This window comes from Cygnus olor, chromosome 15, assembly GCF_009769625.2.
Source record: "Cygnus olor isolate bCygOlo1 chromosome 15, bCygOlo1.pri.v2, whole genome shotgun sequence".
Taxonomy (NCBI): Eukaryota; Metazoa; Chordata; class Aves; order Anseriformes; family Anatidae; genus Cygnus; species Cygnus olor.
Window position 1 is genome coordinate 15,380,883 of NC_049183.1, and position 16,495 is coordinate 15,397,377.

The following is a 16,495-nucleotide window of genomic DNA, read 5'->3' on the forward strand; positions in this document are numbered from 1 at the left end:
GTGCCACTAAGGTCAGCTCCAACCTACTCCAAAGACAGCTGCTCTGAACGAAACATGCCATGGGTGAGAGATCTGAAAACCAATTAAAAGCTCTTTGAACAGCAATAGCTTGGAACAGATACTAATTTGTACTTCTCTTCTGAGAAGTGAATATAAAATAGCATTTCTAGAGCCATTTGATGTAAATTGAGCCTTTTATGTGGAATCATTACAAGTACCAGCAGCTACTTCTGCAAATTCCTTGGGGAAGCCAAGTGGGGGTCTCTCCTCACAATTTGAAAACATCAGAGGTCCCTGAGGACGAATTCAGAGCTCACCCTTCTGCAGGGATATCACCAGCATCTCTCTTGGACAAATGAACAGGACTCTGTCCTTGTGGGACAATCGGGGAGCTGGGAATTGACCTCTCTTGGCAGGAATAAGCTCGTCTTACTCCTTCATGGCCTTGACAGAAGGATTCATGTCCACCACCCTTTACCAGGGCTGAACTAGCCTGGCAGCAGAGGCTGACTGAAGAAGGAGCAATTATTCCTTCAGATCAGGCATTGAAGCACAGGGACTCTGGGACAAAAAGGTACCAGCTTTCAGTGGCAGAGAGGCACCTGGACACACAGCTCTGGGAACAGGACTTGCCTGTGACAGGCACCGCTCCAAAGGCATGGCAGAGGTCGGGCTTTTGGAGAGCACTGCTCCTGCGTGGTTGCTGCAGTACCATGGCACGTTCTCAGATACTCCAGAACTGTCAGCTGCAACGAACGCACAGTAAAATCATCCATTTCTTGAAATCGCCTGGAAGATTAACGCGAGGATTGCCTTATTCTTTGTGCTTGGCTTTCCTCATCTGTGGGAGTGCCTATTTGTGCCTCGGATAGACAAATACATAAAGCATAAGAGGAGGGGAAGAAAAAAAAGGAACTCCAAAGCAGCCAATTAACCTTTGAAATAAAGGTTGTGCTGATGCTAACTAACAGCATCCTGTGACCTCCTAATTACCAGCCACGTACAACCTGGCAGTTGGAGGCAGTGCTGGCTGGTAAGCCGGCGGATGCGCTGTGCGGGAGGATCCGACCGCTGCTGATGACTGAAGCCCCGAAGAAACTCGCTTGCCATCATCAGCTGCCTCCTGCTGCATGGATCTCCAGCCACAAACTGTCTGTGCTGCCGTGAAATCCCCAGTCTGCCTCCAAGAAGAGCAGGCCTGCTCTGGTATCTCTTCTTCCTCCCCGTGACTCAGCTGCTGCTACCTCAGTTGTGCCTTTAGCCACAGGACAGGATCCCTGCCTAAAAGAGTATTATAAACGGGCTGCATGCATTAAATGGGGTGGTGCCAGCTGGGTTAGCCAAGAGCGGCCAGAGTAATTGTGTGAGCAGACTGCTGTGAGCTTCAAATTCCCCTAAAAATGCATAATCAAGCCTTGAAGGGATTTGGATGTGGACAGGTCACTCTCAGACATCTGGAGGCAGCACCGTGGGCTGCTGCAGTGCAGTGAAAAGCCGAAGGATGCTGCCAAAGCACCGCCCAACACAGGCACCACCTTGCCCTGCAGCTATGATGAGGGCCAGCAGATAAACGCTGAGAGCCATCGGGTTTTGCCTCCAGCCTGGCACCTTGCAACCTCGATTCCTCATCCAGAAGTTAGGGACAATAATGCTTGCTTGCCTCAAGAGGGCTCCGTGCGACTTCTCCGCAGAGCGCTGCCACGTCCCGGGATGAAAGGCGAGATAACGCACCAGGACTAGTGCCGCTCTCCTCCATGCCATATGTTGCTCAGCACCCTCCACCCCTCCCACGCACACAGGATTGATGCCTTGGCTTTCAACGGCACTCCGAAATAAAATTGTATACGGTGTGCCCATCTACTTGCAAAGCCACCGATGTCTGTATGAAGTCTGAGAAGCCGGAAAAGAAAATCAAGCAGCCGTTAATGACTTTTTTAAAGGGGATTGGGCATTTCCTTACAGATGGTGAGGTCTGGGGAGGGCTTCCCTGTGGGCTGTTGCAATGATTGCAATTTAATAAATTTAATAATTTAATAAAACCAGTTGACGGCTGTTCAGCAGAACAAGCGGCAAGAATCACGACCAGGGAACTTCCTTAAACTGTTCCATCCAGAGCAAATGTCTCCATGGTAGGTGATTTTTTGCAGGGCTTCAAAGCCCATACTGCTGCTGTCTGCAGGCATCCCCAAAGGGAGCCCTGAACCCTGCTCTCTGGGTAACACCAAGCACCCTTGAGGAGAGAGGAAAGAGGATGAGAGCCAGGAGAACAACAGAGAGTAGCTATCCTTGTATGCAGTCTCCTAAAACCTTGGGGAATGGCAAAAGGAGACAACAGTAATGCCTGTGCCTGGTTAACAGCCTGGGGAAGGCTCACACCTTCTCGCCTTGTAATGCCTGGTCTGAGCAGAGGTGTGCTGTGACTGGGCAGCGTCTGTCACACGGTAATCAGAAAGCTGCGATCAAACTGTTTTTCCTGGCATGGAGCACAGCATAACCAAAAGGAGCCCGTCTCACCTCCCACCGTCCCAACACCATGCTGTGGGTTCGTGACAGCTTCGCCCAGGCATCTGCTCCTTATCTCCGCACAAGACCAGCCCCCCATCACGAGCCTTGCAGCCAATTCTCACACCAGGAGGGCTGTGGGTTCTGAAATCGCCACGCTTTGCTTGCAGAAGCCCCAGACTTTCATGCCAAACAGTTTGGGAGCCCAGAGCCTTTTTCTATTGCTTTCGGACGGTGTCTCAGGCTTGGGCGATGCCCTGGAGGTCATTCTGTTGATAGCAGAGTGCTTGCATGAGGTGTTTCGAAGCTGGGCTCTGACAGCTCCACAGCTCATTATACCAGAGACGCTTTGCAGTCAGGCACGTGGAGGAACTTTTATAAGTTTCACTTCAAAATTCCTCCCTTTTTATTGGGCCCAAGCTGGGCCATGCCTGTGAGCAAAGCTGGCGGGAGTCTGACGTTCCCTAGCCAAAAGCCTCAGGATCTGTATTGCCATTGGCTTTCAGATGGTTTAAAACAAATCTTTTACAAGGTAAAAGTCAATATAAACCTGCTAGCTAGAGTTTTCCTTTGTCAGCTGCAAGGATGCAATTATCACAATTTACCTTTGTACGAGTGATTGTGGACAGACTCCACGCGATCCCTGGGCTTTCTCACTGCAGCCTGCCTAAAGTTTTCCCCCAGCACCCGTCACGGCAATATCCAAGGACTGACAAAGCTGTATCCGCCTGACAAAAGAGTATCCATGCAGAACCACAGCCACTGTGAGGAATGAATGGTCTATTCAAAGGTGACTGACAAGGTGTATTTCCTAATTTTAAAACTTGTTGTGGAACAGCTAACCAGACAGAAAGCTGACAGCGACAGCTCTTTCTTTGTTGGGTTTGGACCCTTTCTGCTGTAAATGTGAACTAATTTCTTGTTGTACAGCCGAGGTTCACGTGTTTTAGCTGAGTACTTGCTTTTCTGAAAGAAAATATGCCTCAGACAGCATAGAAGATGGCATATGGCAATACAAAACACCTAAGTGTAAGAAAATAGAGGAGTAACACTTTGGAGGATTGTTTGCCGTACTCCTGAGAAGGACTGAATCCTGGGAAATGATGGAAAAGAAAATGCAGAGCATCTTGTCCTGTCTGCCCTTCCTCCTTCCTCCTGAGTAGACAGACTGTGGCACAGAGACGAAAAGCTTTATAAATACTGTCTCTTTCTTTATTCTGCAGGAGAGATTTGGGGGAGCACTGGATGAACCTTTGGCCACAAAATCAGTATGAGGAACTCCTGGCCCTTCTAGGAAGCATTTTCCGAACCCAACACAGAGGCAGCATGAGCAACTCCAGAGCACATCTTCAGGAAACGGTTGAAAGTAACCAATTTTCCTGAGAAAAAAAGCATAGCTTTCCCCAGAGTGACCAACTGGAGATACCGGATGACTCACCCCTCTCTCCCATCCTACAGCCCCTTGGCTCCCATCAGCCCACAAGGACAAGCTGTCCTCAGCTGCCAGCACTGCTTTCTGCCATCACCATGTTCAGGCTAATACTGGGAACAGCATGATTTCTCTTTCCTCCCTTCAAGCACTTAAAAGAAAGACCTACTTGCACCCTAGGAGATCAAATTAAACATTTTGGAGTCTCCAGGGAGAAACTCTTTTTTGTTGTGGCTTTTAGCATTGCCTGACAGTTGCAGTTTTTATTTAAAGGTCCAGGATCAAAGAAGAAACTTCTTTGTGGGTTATCTGCACAAGGAGGTGCAGCTCCTGGGGAGGTCAGTTTCATACCCACATACCACCATGCACCGCCACCATCAGACCAAAGGGTCTATTTCCCCTAGAACAAATCACACCTATATGAATAATTCACAGCAAATAATTTACACCGTCGGGCTCTGAGCTGCCAGGTCCTAACACACACATTTAAACTCTCCACACCTCAGTGGTGCTGACAGCTGCCTTCCAGGCTTTTCACGCACAGAACAATGCTTCTGCTCAACACATGCCATCAGGATCAGGCCCTCGATCCCATTTGGTGCTTCCCACCTGTATGAAAACCTCTCGCTCCTCCTCTGGCATTGCATTGCTGGTGCCAGCCCGTGCCACCATGCAAACAGGGAGCATCCCAGGCACTGCAGGGAGCTAACACATGGTGAGCGCCTGACACCACAAACCCCCGAGGCTCGAGGCCATCCCTGCACTCACCTGCTCGTGGTACTCGATGCCCATGCTCAGCGTGTTGATGAGAATGGCGATCATAATCCCCCGGTTGAAGTACTTGCTTTCCACGATCCTCTTCAGCTTGCTGCCAAACGCCTTCCACAGGCGTGTGACCTTGTTCCTCTCCTTGGGCTTCTTCTTCTTCTTCCTCCTCCTGCTGCGCTGCTGCTGGAGCTGGTCCCTGTGGTCGCCGTGCCGCAGGTCCTGGGTGAACTCGTAGACGCCGTTGCTGTCGGAGTCGCAGCTGTCGGACTCGCTGAAGGCGAACTCGGGGTCCTCCAGGAGGCTGGCGCAGAAGGGGCAGTCCTGCAGCTCGCAGGTCAGCGTCCCCCCCGGCGGGCTGGGCAGCGGGCAGGCCGCGCTCAGCCCCGACAGCCGGCTGGACGTCCGCCGCAGACCTGCAAGGGGAGACGTGCACCATGAGGTCTGCACACCCATGACCTCCCCTCGACATGGTGGACAACCCTCTGTGTCCCTGCACCGCATACCTGCGGCCTCCCCTCGACATGGCGGACTGCCCTCTGTGTCCCTGCACCGCGCACCTGCGGCCTCCCCTCGACATGGCGGACTGCCCTCTGTGTCCCCACACAGGTGGCACTGGGCTCCTGACACATCCTGAGTTACACCTAATACAGCCTTCTAGCACTCTACCTAACCAAGCAATTCTCACTTTGCCTCATTTTTCCCTTCCGTTCCACTCTGCCCAAGCCCTGCCAGCCACCCTCTAGCCCCCTCCATGGTCATGGGGCTGAGAGACCTCTCTCCGCGCAGCGTGGGGGCCATTTTGTGCTCTGCCGCTCAGGGAGGACTGACTGGCACATCTCTCACTTCCAATTATTTTTGATTATATCTGACCAGGCTAACATTATTAGTGGTGATCTGAGCACTATCAAGCTGTTACACTCGATTTAGGTAGAGCTTCCATTTAGATAGTAATGAGGAGACAGAAGAAGAAATGGACCAAAGGTGGCTACAGACCACGGATCACAGCTCAGAGAGTCACGTAGTCCCTTTAGTCTCCTTCATCCCTCCTTCAGCCTTTAATAAAGCTCAGGTGTATTCTTTGCTTTAGGCACATGATTGAGTGTGCAAGGTGTTTTAAAATCAAACAAACACATTACCACATGGTTTGTGGTGTGAGGAGAAACGCTGGCTGCCATCACAGAGCCAGGGCACACAGACGACGTGGCCAAGCGTAATGAGGATGAGTCAGGTGGAAACGGAACTAGATTTTGTTTCCTCATATTCAGGAACCAAATTCCTGATTTCTTCATATTTAGGAACCAGATATTACTGGCAGAAAAAAAAAAAAAAGGAAAAAAAAAACAACAGGAATGCAATAAATACCACTTGCACATGATCATTCCAACAAAACGCCATTGAACCATCAATGAATATTTTCCTTGATGGAAAATAAGGTGTAGGTGACACTCTTCCCCTGGGACCTGCCCCTGCCTGGAGGTTGGTTGGAGATACAGATACATTTTGGGGAGACCAGGCACAAACGCAGCGGATGCTCCTGGCTCTGGGCCCAGGAGCTTGGAGCTCACCCAGCAGTAACACTGCTGATTTCAGCCACTCCTGGCTGACACTCGAGGACATCTTTAAAGAGAAGACAGCAGCAAACAAATAAAGCACCTTGTTAGATTGAAAGCTGGGTTCTGACAGGAGACAAAATATATTTTACTTGCCTGAATGTCACTCAGATACCACTGGCTTTCAAAACAGTCTCACAGGAGAGAACTGTCCTCCTTCTGGTCTTTACGTCAAAGACACCAGGAAAAATATTTGCCCCCTTACTCAACCTGCAAGCAGCAGTGGTCAGCACTGCACATCAGCATTGTGTTTCTGATTAGGACCGGTCTGATGAGGAAACACCGGAGCATGGACCCAGTAGTGCAGATGGCAGAGGCAGTGGGCTTGCCAGATGTCCTGAATGCTATCAAAGTGTTAAAAATTATATGAAAAACACTGGCGCCGCAGATGTCTTCAAAATACCAGAGTCTCCTTGGCTGCCTGCTAAAATAACCTCACAGCATTGCAGGGCACGAGAACGTGGAGGAACAGGCTGTACTTTGTGCTGTTCAATTCCACAACAAAAGAAGGGAAGAGAATACTCTCTCCCACAATTGCATCTTTCCCAGCGGACACCAACCTTGCTTCCAGCTGGGCCTGAGAGTGCCCTGGCTGCTAATGCCTGCTTAATGCTCTCAATTATCACTTGTGTGCTCCCCTTGCACAAATCTTGCAGTGAACAGACTCTGCTTGTTGACTGGTAAGAGTGGAGAGAGAATTAAGCAAAACGGCCCTTTGTTTGCCCAAAGGGGCACAGGAGGGCTGGGGGGAGCTTGTGAGCCCACCTCACCTTCCCTGTCTGTCACAGGGTGGAAGGGAAGGACTGGGCATGGACACATTATGAGACAGGATCTCCAGATGGACTTGGCCAACTTGCTTCCTGTCCTAGCCTCTGTGCTCCTCAGGGTGCCACATAAAGCTGCTGCACATAAAGCAAAGAGCTGCTGTGCCCACCCACTTCCTCTAGATAAAACCACATTGCTGAGAGAGACAAAAACAATTTCAGGAGATTTGTTTAAAACATTTTGTTATCCTCTGGGCTGAAATGCCTCTGTGAAAAGAGGATACTATAATTGCATTATTAACAGCAACTCCATCTAACCTCAAGCTTCTGAAGAACCACCAGAGGCCACATGAAAATCTCCAAAGTCACTGGAGTGGCCCTGGGGTGTTGCAGGTGTGATTGAGATCTGGGGCTTCCTTTGCTGGGATGAGTCCCAACAGCAGATCCCCCTGTGAGCACGGAGAACCAAACCTCTGACTTGAGCACTGCCTTCCAAGCAACAGCTCTTCTGCTCGTCCTCGGTTTCCCAGTTCCAGACTTCTGTGGAGCCTGGGCTTTTATCTCAAGGTAAATACACAGTCTCATAATAACCTTCATTAACTTGCATAGTTAAAGATGTACCAGTGATTCATATAAAGCCCTTGCTTAACAACGGAAGAACATTGCAACTAACCTTGCCCCTCCTGCCCTCCTGCTAAGCTTCCAAAAGTACAGAAATGTCTGCCAAAGGCAATTTCTCTATAAACAATCCACTTTACCCTTTTGTATGGTCACTTTAAAAAAAATATTAACAAAGACAAGCCACCCAACCTCTTTGGCAAGCAACCTTTACTGTGACCTCCCTCAAGCTAGGCTTGGTATTTTTTCAGCACATGCATCACTAGGATAAATATTTGTGTCCATGCACACACAGATAAACAGTTTTGGAAAACACAGGCATTGATAAAAACAGATGATGAGTTTGGCTTAAAGAGATTAAAAAAAAAAAAAGAAGCTTGATCTTTTTGACTTTTTACTGTTTGAGGGCTTAAAACTATTTTTTAGGTGTTAGCTCCAGCCATGAGGACTGGAAAAAATTTGCAAAATAGAAACCTAAGTGTTGCATGTAATCACTACACCAGCAGTGGATGATTTACATGAGAACGGAGATAAAACTGCACTAACTAGCAATGCTGATGTGGCTGCAGTCTGTACAGATAAGGATGGGACAGAGATACAAGAGTCCCTCACATGTTTTTCATTCACTCAGACTGAAGTGAGCTCCAAATCTGCAGTAACACTCAGTTCTACATTTCTTCTGCGCATGGTGAAAGAGGAGAGGGGAAGCCTCTAATGGGAAAGGGGCCTTCAGCAGTGGCCTAAAGTCACTCATCCTGCATTTTGCTTTCACCAATGACTGCAAATACAAGGCTAGAAGGAGCAAAGCTCTCAGTCCCTCAACTTGTCCTACTTCTGGCTTCTGTACTTAGCTCAAACAGCATTCACAAAACAGCTGCCATCGACAGCACCCTCCTTGGCTATCATTAACCCCTTAACTCTTGAGCTATTTGCCCTTTGCCCAGTTCTCCCAAGCAAAAATACCTGCTCATTTGTCCTTACCATGCTCTCCTACCAGTTGCTGCAGCTTCCCATAAGAATCTGTGCCAAAATTTACAGGGCTGTTAACCACCGCCACAGGTGAGTTGCCATTCTTCTTTCCTTTGGGAACTGGCACTGAACTGCCTTTGCTCGTTGGAGAAGGCAGGATGGTAGGGTAGTTGCTGCCATGGTTGGAGAGTCCAGCAGTCAGTTTAATGCTTGCAGGGGCATTGGAAGACTTACAGTTCACCTGTGGTCCTTCAACGTGACAGTCTGCGTGGTAAATGCTGTGCACAGACTCTGAATCTGGAGGAGGTGCAGGGCTCTGCAAGTTGGGTGATGAGGAAGGAAGCATCAGTTTGCCTCCAGGCTTCATGACCTTGAGTTCCAAGTCACAAATCTCAGGGTTGGAGCGTGGCCCCCGAGGGCTCCCGTTGCTGATGTGGTAGTGGTGGTGATGGTGGTGGTGATGGTGGTGGATGAGGTGGTGGATGGAGGTGATGCGCTTTTTGCCTCGGCGGTTCTGCCCATTCGTGGTGCTGTTTGGGTTCACTTTTTTCCTGCGCTTGCTCTGCCAGTTATTGTACAGGCGTATTGTCCGCCGTTTCACCTTCCTGAAGATGTGGCAGATGTACTTGAGCAGCTCCTCGTAGCAGCTACCTGGCTCCGAGAAGCTGGCGATTGTGCTGTCATTGGAGAGATAACGGGCCCGCTGCTCCTGCATCAGCTGGTTCTCCCGCTGCTTTGTTTCAGAAAACTGTGTTGCTATCACAACCAGGCACAAGTTAATCATGAAGAAGGAACCAACCTGGAGAAAACAAAACAAAAGGAGTTAGCAGGGACTCTACAGAGCAACGCACGCACTTCACCGCCACATGCTGTCCGGACTTGAAGCATTGTTCTTAGAAATCCCGAGATTTCCAAACATGCCAAATCTCAGGGTCTGCTCACCAAATGTTATGTCGACATGAGCCTGAGCTGCTAAATTTGCTCCTTAACCATGTTAAATTGTTCTGGCAATGGCAAAGAAAGCTGTTAACAATAGCCTTCACCACTTTCCTCCCCTCAGTGGTGATGACATTTGCCACTAATGCAGGGTGCATGAAACACAACGTGATCAGTCACCACAGCAAAACAGATTACTAGGAAACACCCGGCCAACCCACAAGGAAAGATGGCCTGCAGTCCTGCTTGTGCTGTACTGAAACTGCCTCCTCCTCCAGCACTTCACACCCTGGCACAGGCACCCTCATTTTGAGGAGGACAGTCAGCATCCCTGCGTTGGTACCTTTGTACTCTTGTACCTTTCCGGCACAGGGAAGTACATCTCCAGGAGATTCAGTGCTCCTGCAGAGGCCTGATTTACTGCCTGGTTGAGCTGACGTGCTCTTGGGTGATATCAGGTTTTCAAAATGAAGTCCCAAGGACAAGAATGGAAGTGACCTAAGACTACATCCTTCCCTCAGCTGCTGAGTCCACAAACTGGCTTTTCATCATTGGAGTTCATAAATCAGCCAAAGGAAAATGTCAGATATTCCCATCAGAGGATCTCTGCCCTTAGGCGTGAAAGGGACTGACGTCAAGAAAGTGCCACTGCCTACATGGCCAAACCTCTGTGCTGGGCTCAGTAGGAGACGTATGGATTTAATCTGGGCCATTGTCTGGAGAATCCTCAGGGGAAGCTGGTGGGAGATGGTTTGCAGTGTTATTCTCCAATCTGTAATATCAGCCTGGAGAGGGCTTGAGAAGCAGTAAGGGTGCCATTCCCAGCTCCAAGTGACTTGGGGATTAGTCACCTGCCTTTCCTGCAGGGATCTGCATGCAGACAAGAGCTCAAAGGAGTGGAATGTAAATCTCCACCATGCATGACAAGTTGCTAAAGGCACAGAAATCACTGATTTCAGAATGCTATCCATTACTGGGAAACTCTCACACTGCCCCAATCCACACAGTGGTGGGAGCTGTGATGGTTCGACTTTCCAAGGCCTTCAAAACCACAGAGATGGACAGAACTATATATAAAGAATACCCGGCCACAACAGCACTTTGAAGTGCCTCTGTCCCATGTCCTACCTGACATCTACACAGAACTTTGCTCTCCTTCTGACTTAAGCATTTCTTTTCCACAGATGTAGACCCCTGGGGAAGGTTGTGCCCTTTTTTAAAAAAACAAGAACCCTGCTAACCTGGGATGACAGCTTCTGAGGGAAACCTCCAGCGAGTAATACTTTGTTTCTAGGAACAACAGCACTGTTAAGACCTCAGAAAGGTGTACTGCTATTATTACCATTATTTAAAAGGCTCACGGGAAATTCAGCAACTGTTTGAGTGCCCTTCATTGAAATAAACTGTATCTCTGCTTTTTGTTCTGATCAGCAGTTGCTTGGCAAGGCACGATAGTTAGGACACACCAAGGTGACAAGACCAAGACTGGGGGACTAAGAGGGAGGGAAGACCATATGGCTTGACAAGCTGTGACTATGCATCACGTGTGACACTAAAAAGTGCAGAGCCTGTTGTAGCCAATAACCTGTCCCTACAGCACTAATCACAACCTGCATGATTACCCTTTATGGTGGGAGGAAGGTCTCATTCTGAATCCCAGTTGGCTCTGTGAAAAGCCCAGGAAACAACTTTACCCCACAAGGACAAGGAATGGGAGCATTTCACAGTTCATACTTACTATTATAAGTAATATAAAATATATAAAATTGTAAAAAGAATGTGCATCCATCACATAATACATGATGTCAACCCATCCTTCCAGGGTTATAACCTACAGAAAGACAGAGAAAGAAAGCGTGAGAATAAGAGTCAACCAAAAAGTTAGTCAACATCAGTCTTCTGGTACTCATCACTGCACAGCATCTCTCAGCATCCATCCAGACCCGCTGCGCTTCTTTTCCTAGTTGGCTTAGGATAGCAGCACTGTGTGACCAAAGGACTGGCCTGAGGCTTCCACAGAAATCTGACACAATTAAAATGATAAAACAATACAATAAAACATTTGAAACACTGGTTTTGAGCCAATGCAAAGAACTTCTAAGGAAGGGTTATAAACAAAGCAGAGACCTTCCCGTGCAGAGGTCTGGGCTTTTACCTTAGGCTCCCGGTTTTGTAACGCTACCTGCAAAATTCCTAAGTTTTTAATCCAATTTTGTCTCTGTAAAAACTGATTTCTTTGTGATACTTACTCGCTCACCATTGCAACTACATTACCAACATCATAGCAGGAAAACATCTGAATGGAAGACAGTTACTTTAATTAAATGGAGATCTGATTTCATACTTGTTTTCTCGGTCTTCCTTCTACTAAAAAAGAAGCTGAGGATTTAATTAACACCACACAGGCTGTGTGCAGAGCAAAGCAAATGATGCTATGTAATTTACACTTTTTATTTAGATAAAACGTACCAAACGTCTAGTGCCATCTTACTACTAGTGCTAGAGCTGAAACTCCAGCACAACTTCCAACAAAATGAAAGCTCCTTTCTGAACGTACTTGCACTGATGCATCCTGTTTGCTAGCCTGATGCCAGCCTTAGTGGTCCTAGCACAAAACCCAGAATTGCCTGCTGCCTTCAATTTCTGTGGCATCATTCCCAAGTTTAACCATGCGTGCAGTGATGGAACTGAGTTACTGAGCCTGCCTGAGACTGTCAGAGCTCATGAGTGCTGGAAGAGAGACACTCCTTACTCCTAATTCCTCTCACCCTAAAGTCAATTGTGGCAATAACTTACCAGCAAGTTTTCAAACCCATTTCCTACGTTGAAGCACACTTAACACCCACCACTCAACAGGGTGAGAGGGAGCCATCACCAGTGCTCGCACCACCTCTGCAGCAAACCAGCACATACAGGCCCACACTAAAACCAATAAATGTGATTTGCCACGGAGCAGGTAAAAATTGTCTCTGCAGCTGTTATAATCTGTCTGCATCACTAAAGACTTCGAGCAATCAGGTCTGATGACGTGCTGACTGCATTTACACAAACTGCACCCACCTCTCCTGGTCCTCATTACGTGCATTAGATATCTTTTCATATCACATCCTCGCTGCTGGTTAGGGATGTACAGGTGTCAGAGAGCAATGCTGTGCTTCCAGTGGCGTGGATTGAACAAAAATGAAGAGAATGCTTTTGGTCAATGTGACCCCCAGAGATCGATCTCTGGTGGAAAGCATTCAGCAACAGACACGTTCTGTGCTGTTATTCCCCCTCAAGTCTGAGAACGGGTTAAGCTGTCTGGGCAGACACTGGCAGCAATCAGTCTGTTCAGTGGTGTGAAATGGACAGGCAATCAAACTCAAACTGTCCTTTTCTGCCTTTCGTTTAACACGGCTGAAACATTTATAGAGAGCACAGTTCTTCTCAGCCCCTTCCCTTGCTTGCATGAGCAGCCAATCCTCGCTCCGTGCGGTGCTTTGCAGGTTCACCAGGAAAACGGAGGGATCATACAGGGGGGCACAAGGCTAAACCAAATCACTGCCTAAGAAACTGTCTCCTTTGGGCTGTTCAAAGTCCCCTCCTTCCATCCCCCTTCCCGTCCATTTAGACGGGTGTCTCAGAGTCAGGCCACCCCAGCTGCCACGGCATGCGTTTACACTCAGGGACAAAAAATGAGCCCAGGGACACCGAGCATATCAGCTACACCTCCTCGCCAAATAAATGTATGAAACCGATTAAACACAGAGCCCTCTCTACAAAAGGAGTTACCTGATGTCTGCTGTTGGGCTTCTGCAGGCACTGCCAGCCCCCCACCTGGGAAGCAGCTGCTGAGACAAGAGCGAGGGCCAACCAAACATTTAGAGAGGTATTCTTCTTGCATGCTAGACAGCATTTTCAGCAAGAATTAATCAACACACCACATTTCTCCTGTGGAGGGCTGAAAATGCTCATCCGGCTCACAGAATATTTAAGATGTAATTAGAATTTGCATTATTTACTACTCACTTGTAAAGCAAAGGGACACAGGAGGAATAAACGGACCGCTGGGCTTTTGTTCTCCTGTTTGACATCTTTTGGGTTCATTCTTGGACTCATCACCCAGTATAAATGCAGCACTACCTAGGGGAGGATTCCTGAGCTGCCAAGGATTAGAGAGTACCAGCAATCCTGTAAGAGAGCGTGCTTACAGACATCTGTCTTCTTTTTTTAATCAAATAGCTCTGGAGAAATGCAGGACAACACACATGCATGGCCACCTGTCTGGACTGAAACAGTCTCTATGACTTTTATAGCCTGATTCTTGCCATGCTGAGGACTTCTTTCAGGCTGTCCTTTAAAGTGCTCCAAATGACTTTACATGTGCATTTTTATCTACTCCAAGATCCCATTGCATACCCCCAGGAAGGCCTTGGTGTAAATGGGAACCAGACCATTTGAATTTGCCAACAGCTGGTCTATCCACCATGAGCTAAATTCTTTAACTATTTTTGGAACCAAGTCAGAGGCATCTGCACTGGTGCAAGGTTCCCTGCTGCAGTACAGCATCTGATCCTACACATTTATTCTCAGAGCAGAGGAACTCAAAGGGAAAGCTAACAACTCCTTCTATTCTCCCATGATCACTGATACATTTTTTCAGTACTACATGGACTACTGTTCCTCCCTTGAGGCATCCTGGATGCAATATCACCTACTTCGCTAAGCAGAAATGACTTCTTCCACTCTGCAGTTTCCAATCTGATTAACCCACTTGACTGCAGCGCCAACATTTGGCCCTCCAAGCTCTTTACAGATGTCTTCCATGGACCTGGAGCACCTTTCTTGTGCTTTCCAATCTCGGCAATCCGTTCTCAGTAATTAAATTCTGTTCAAACCATCATTGTTCACAGACAGACACATTAAACAGCCCCTCCAAATGTACCAGTTCAAAGCTTCCAACAAACGCAACATACAATTATTTATCAACAGAGATAAGATGGCAAGAAACACATTTTCTAATTCTGCGCTGATAAAAAAGATGCTCAAGATATGTGGCCCACTAAAATCATCAGCTGCAGGGAAGTAGCTGAAAGATTCAATTAAGATGATTGGCTAGCATGCCCTGGAGGGTGCTGCCAACTGCATTCACATGCTGCAGACCCAGAGGGAGAGGAGACATTGCCCCCTTAGCATAGCGAAAGGATTTTTGCCTTCAGAGGACTGAGGTTCTGGTCAGAGAACAGAGACGTCACCTATCTATGGGAGATCCTGTGTGATGTTCAGTGCAATTCTTGCTTGTTCATTCAGCCCTGTACATCTTACACAGCATGGGCAGGGATAGGGGAAATTGTTTTTCTCCCATTAATACCTTAGAGGCAAAATTCAGTGCCCTGAGTCTTGCACCTGATTCGCTCTCCCATCAGAGCAAGGATTTAATTGAAAGCTCACTGAGGTGAATGGAAATACAGATTTTGACTTCATCGACCTTTGGCTCAGATACCATTCATGCAGTCTCTTGTCCAGCATCCTCTGATCACCACGTTCAGGTGAGCAGGATGAGAGCGGACAGTCAGGTTTCTTAAGTCTCCTGTTGTGTGATCCTGCTTCTCTTGGTTTGCTCATGCCACAATAATCTCATCAGCTCTAACAACGATGCTCATCTGATTTATGGTAGCGTAACTGGGGACAGAATCAGGTCTTCCAGTCAAGCTAATCAGAATCAATCTAAAACTCCAGAGTGAAAATCACAAGGGAGACGTAGATTAAAGACACTGGCAATTAACTCAGACCTCCTCATTGTTCCCAGGGAGACAGAAGGTTTACATTGTTTTTTTCTGGGGTCACTTGAAAGGTCTCTGCAGAACAATTTCTTTTATTATGTCAAGAAGTTTTCACCATAAAAATCCTTGTCCTTGCACTCTGCCAAAATTTTTGCAAGTTCTTGGCTATAATCCATTCCAGAGCAGGTTATTTTTTGCTTTAGTGTCAGTTAAGAAAAAGGAAAAAAATAAAAAGAATCATCCAGGGAAGAAAAAACAAACCCAAACACCACAACACCCAAACAACTTTACTTAATAAAGTCAAACACTGAATTCTTTTCTGTGTATTAGAAAGCACTAATGGTTGGTGCCAGATGGACCGCTGCAGACAGCTCAACCTTGAGGTGCCACTCCTGTGATTAACTGAGCAGACTTCACGTGTAGAGACAACCTCCTCGGGTATGAGAACCAAAATTAGTGGCTTACACCTTGACCTAAACCCCTAAAATGCATAGCTCTGGCAAAAAAAAATTTCCTTAGCTGTTGATTTCAGAATTGCAGGTGCTTGTTCAGCTCAGCGCCTGGCTGAAGCAGGAGGTGATATATAGAGAAACCCAAGTGTTTCCAAACCATTTGAAGTGTTCATTTTAATTGACATATATAATTTGCACTCAGTCTCTTTTGGCCTAACCTGGGTCCTTTGGGGACAAGATGGGCATTATCTGCATCAAAATCAATTACGTTAAACTGAACAGCAACAGAGTACTGCCATGATCATTATTATTTTAACCTTTTATCTTATTTCCCTGGCTGTGCTGCACAATTTTTCTTTTTCTTTTTCATATACTTCATCAAGACAAGATACAATGATATAAATTGTGAAAGGTATTAATTACTATGATGTTCTCAGTGAATTTTACAAGCCCTTCAGTATTCACTTCAGAAAGCCTCTTATCTATGTATTTTGCCCTCTCAGGAACACTGACTTGGCTAGCAAGCACTGACCAGTGCAAAATGAAGTATTCCTTTTCTGCATGCAGTGTGCTTGGCAGCTAATCAAATCGCTAACTATTTTTGAAGTCAATTTCATAATTTTAATTATTTTCTCATGACACATGTTGTTAAGTAACTCCACGGTCAGAAAAACAGGTTTTATTT

The 16,495-nt window shown here is 47.2% G+C and overlaps 1 protein-coding gene across 4 annotated transcripts in view; it reads right to left on the reverse strand.

Annotated features, from left to right (window-relative positions):
- Nucleotides 1-16,495, reverse strand: part of CACNA1H (calcium voltage-gated channel subunit alpha1 H) — a 227,814-nt gene that overhangs the window by 77,835 nt on the left and 133,484 nt on the right. For all 4 annotated transcript variants that reach the window (XM_040574186.1, XM_040574187.1, XM_040574185.1 and 1 more), the window contains 3 exons: nucleotides 11,335-11,427; nucleotides 8,673-9,459; nucleotides 4,700-5,112 (listed from right to left, as the gene is read on the reverse strand). In XM_040574186.1, the coding sequence (XP_040430120.1) occupies nucleotides 4,700-5,112; nucleotides 8,673-9,459; nucleotides 11,335-11,427 (1,293 nt within the window). The remainder of the gene's footprint in view (nucleotides 1-4,699; nucleotides 5,113-8,672; nucleotides 9,460-11,334; nucleotides 11,428-16,495) is intronic.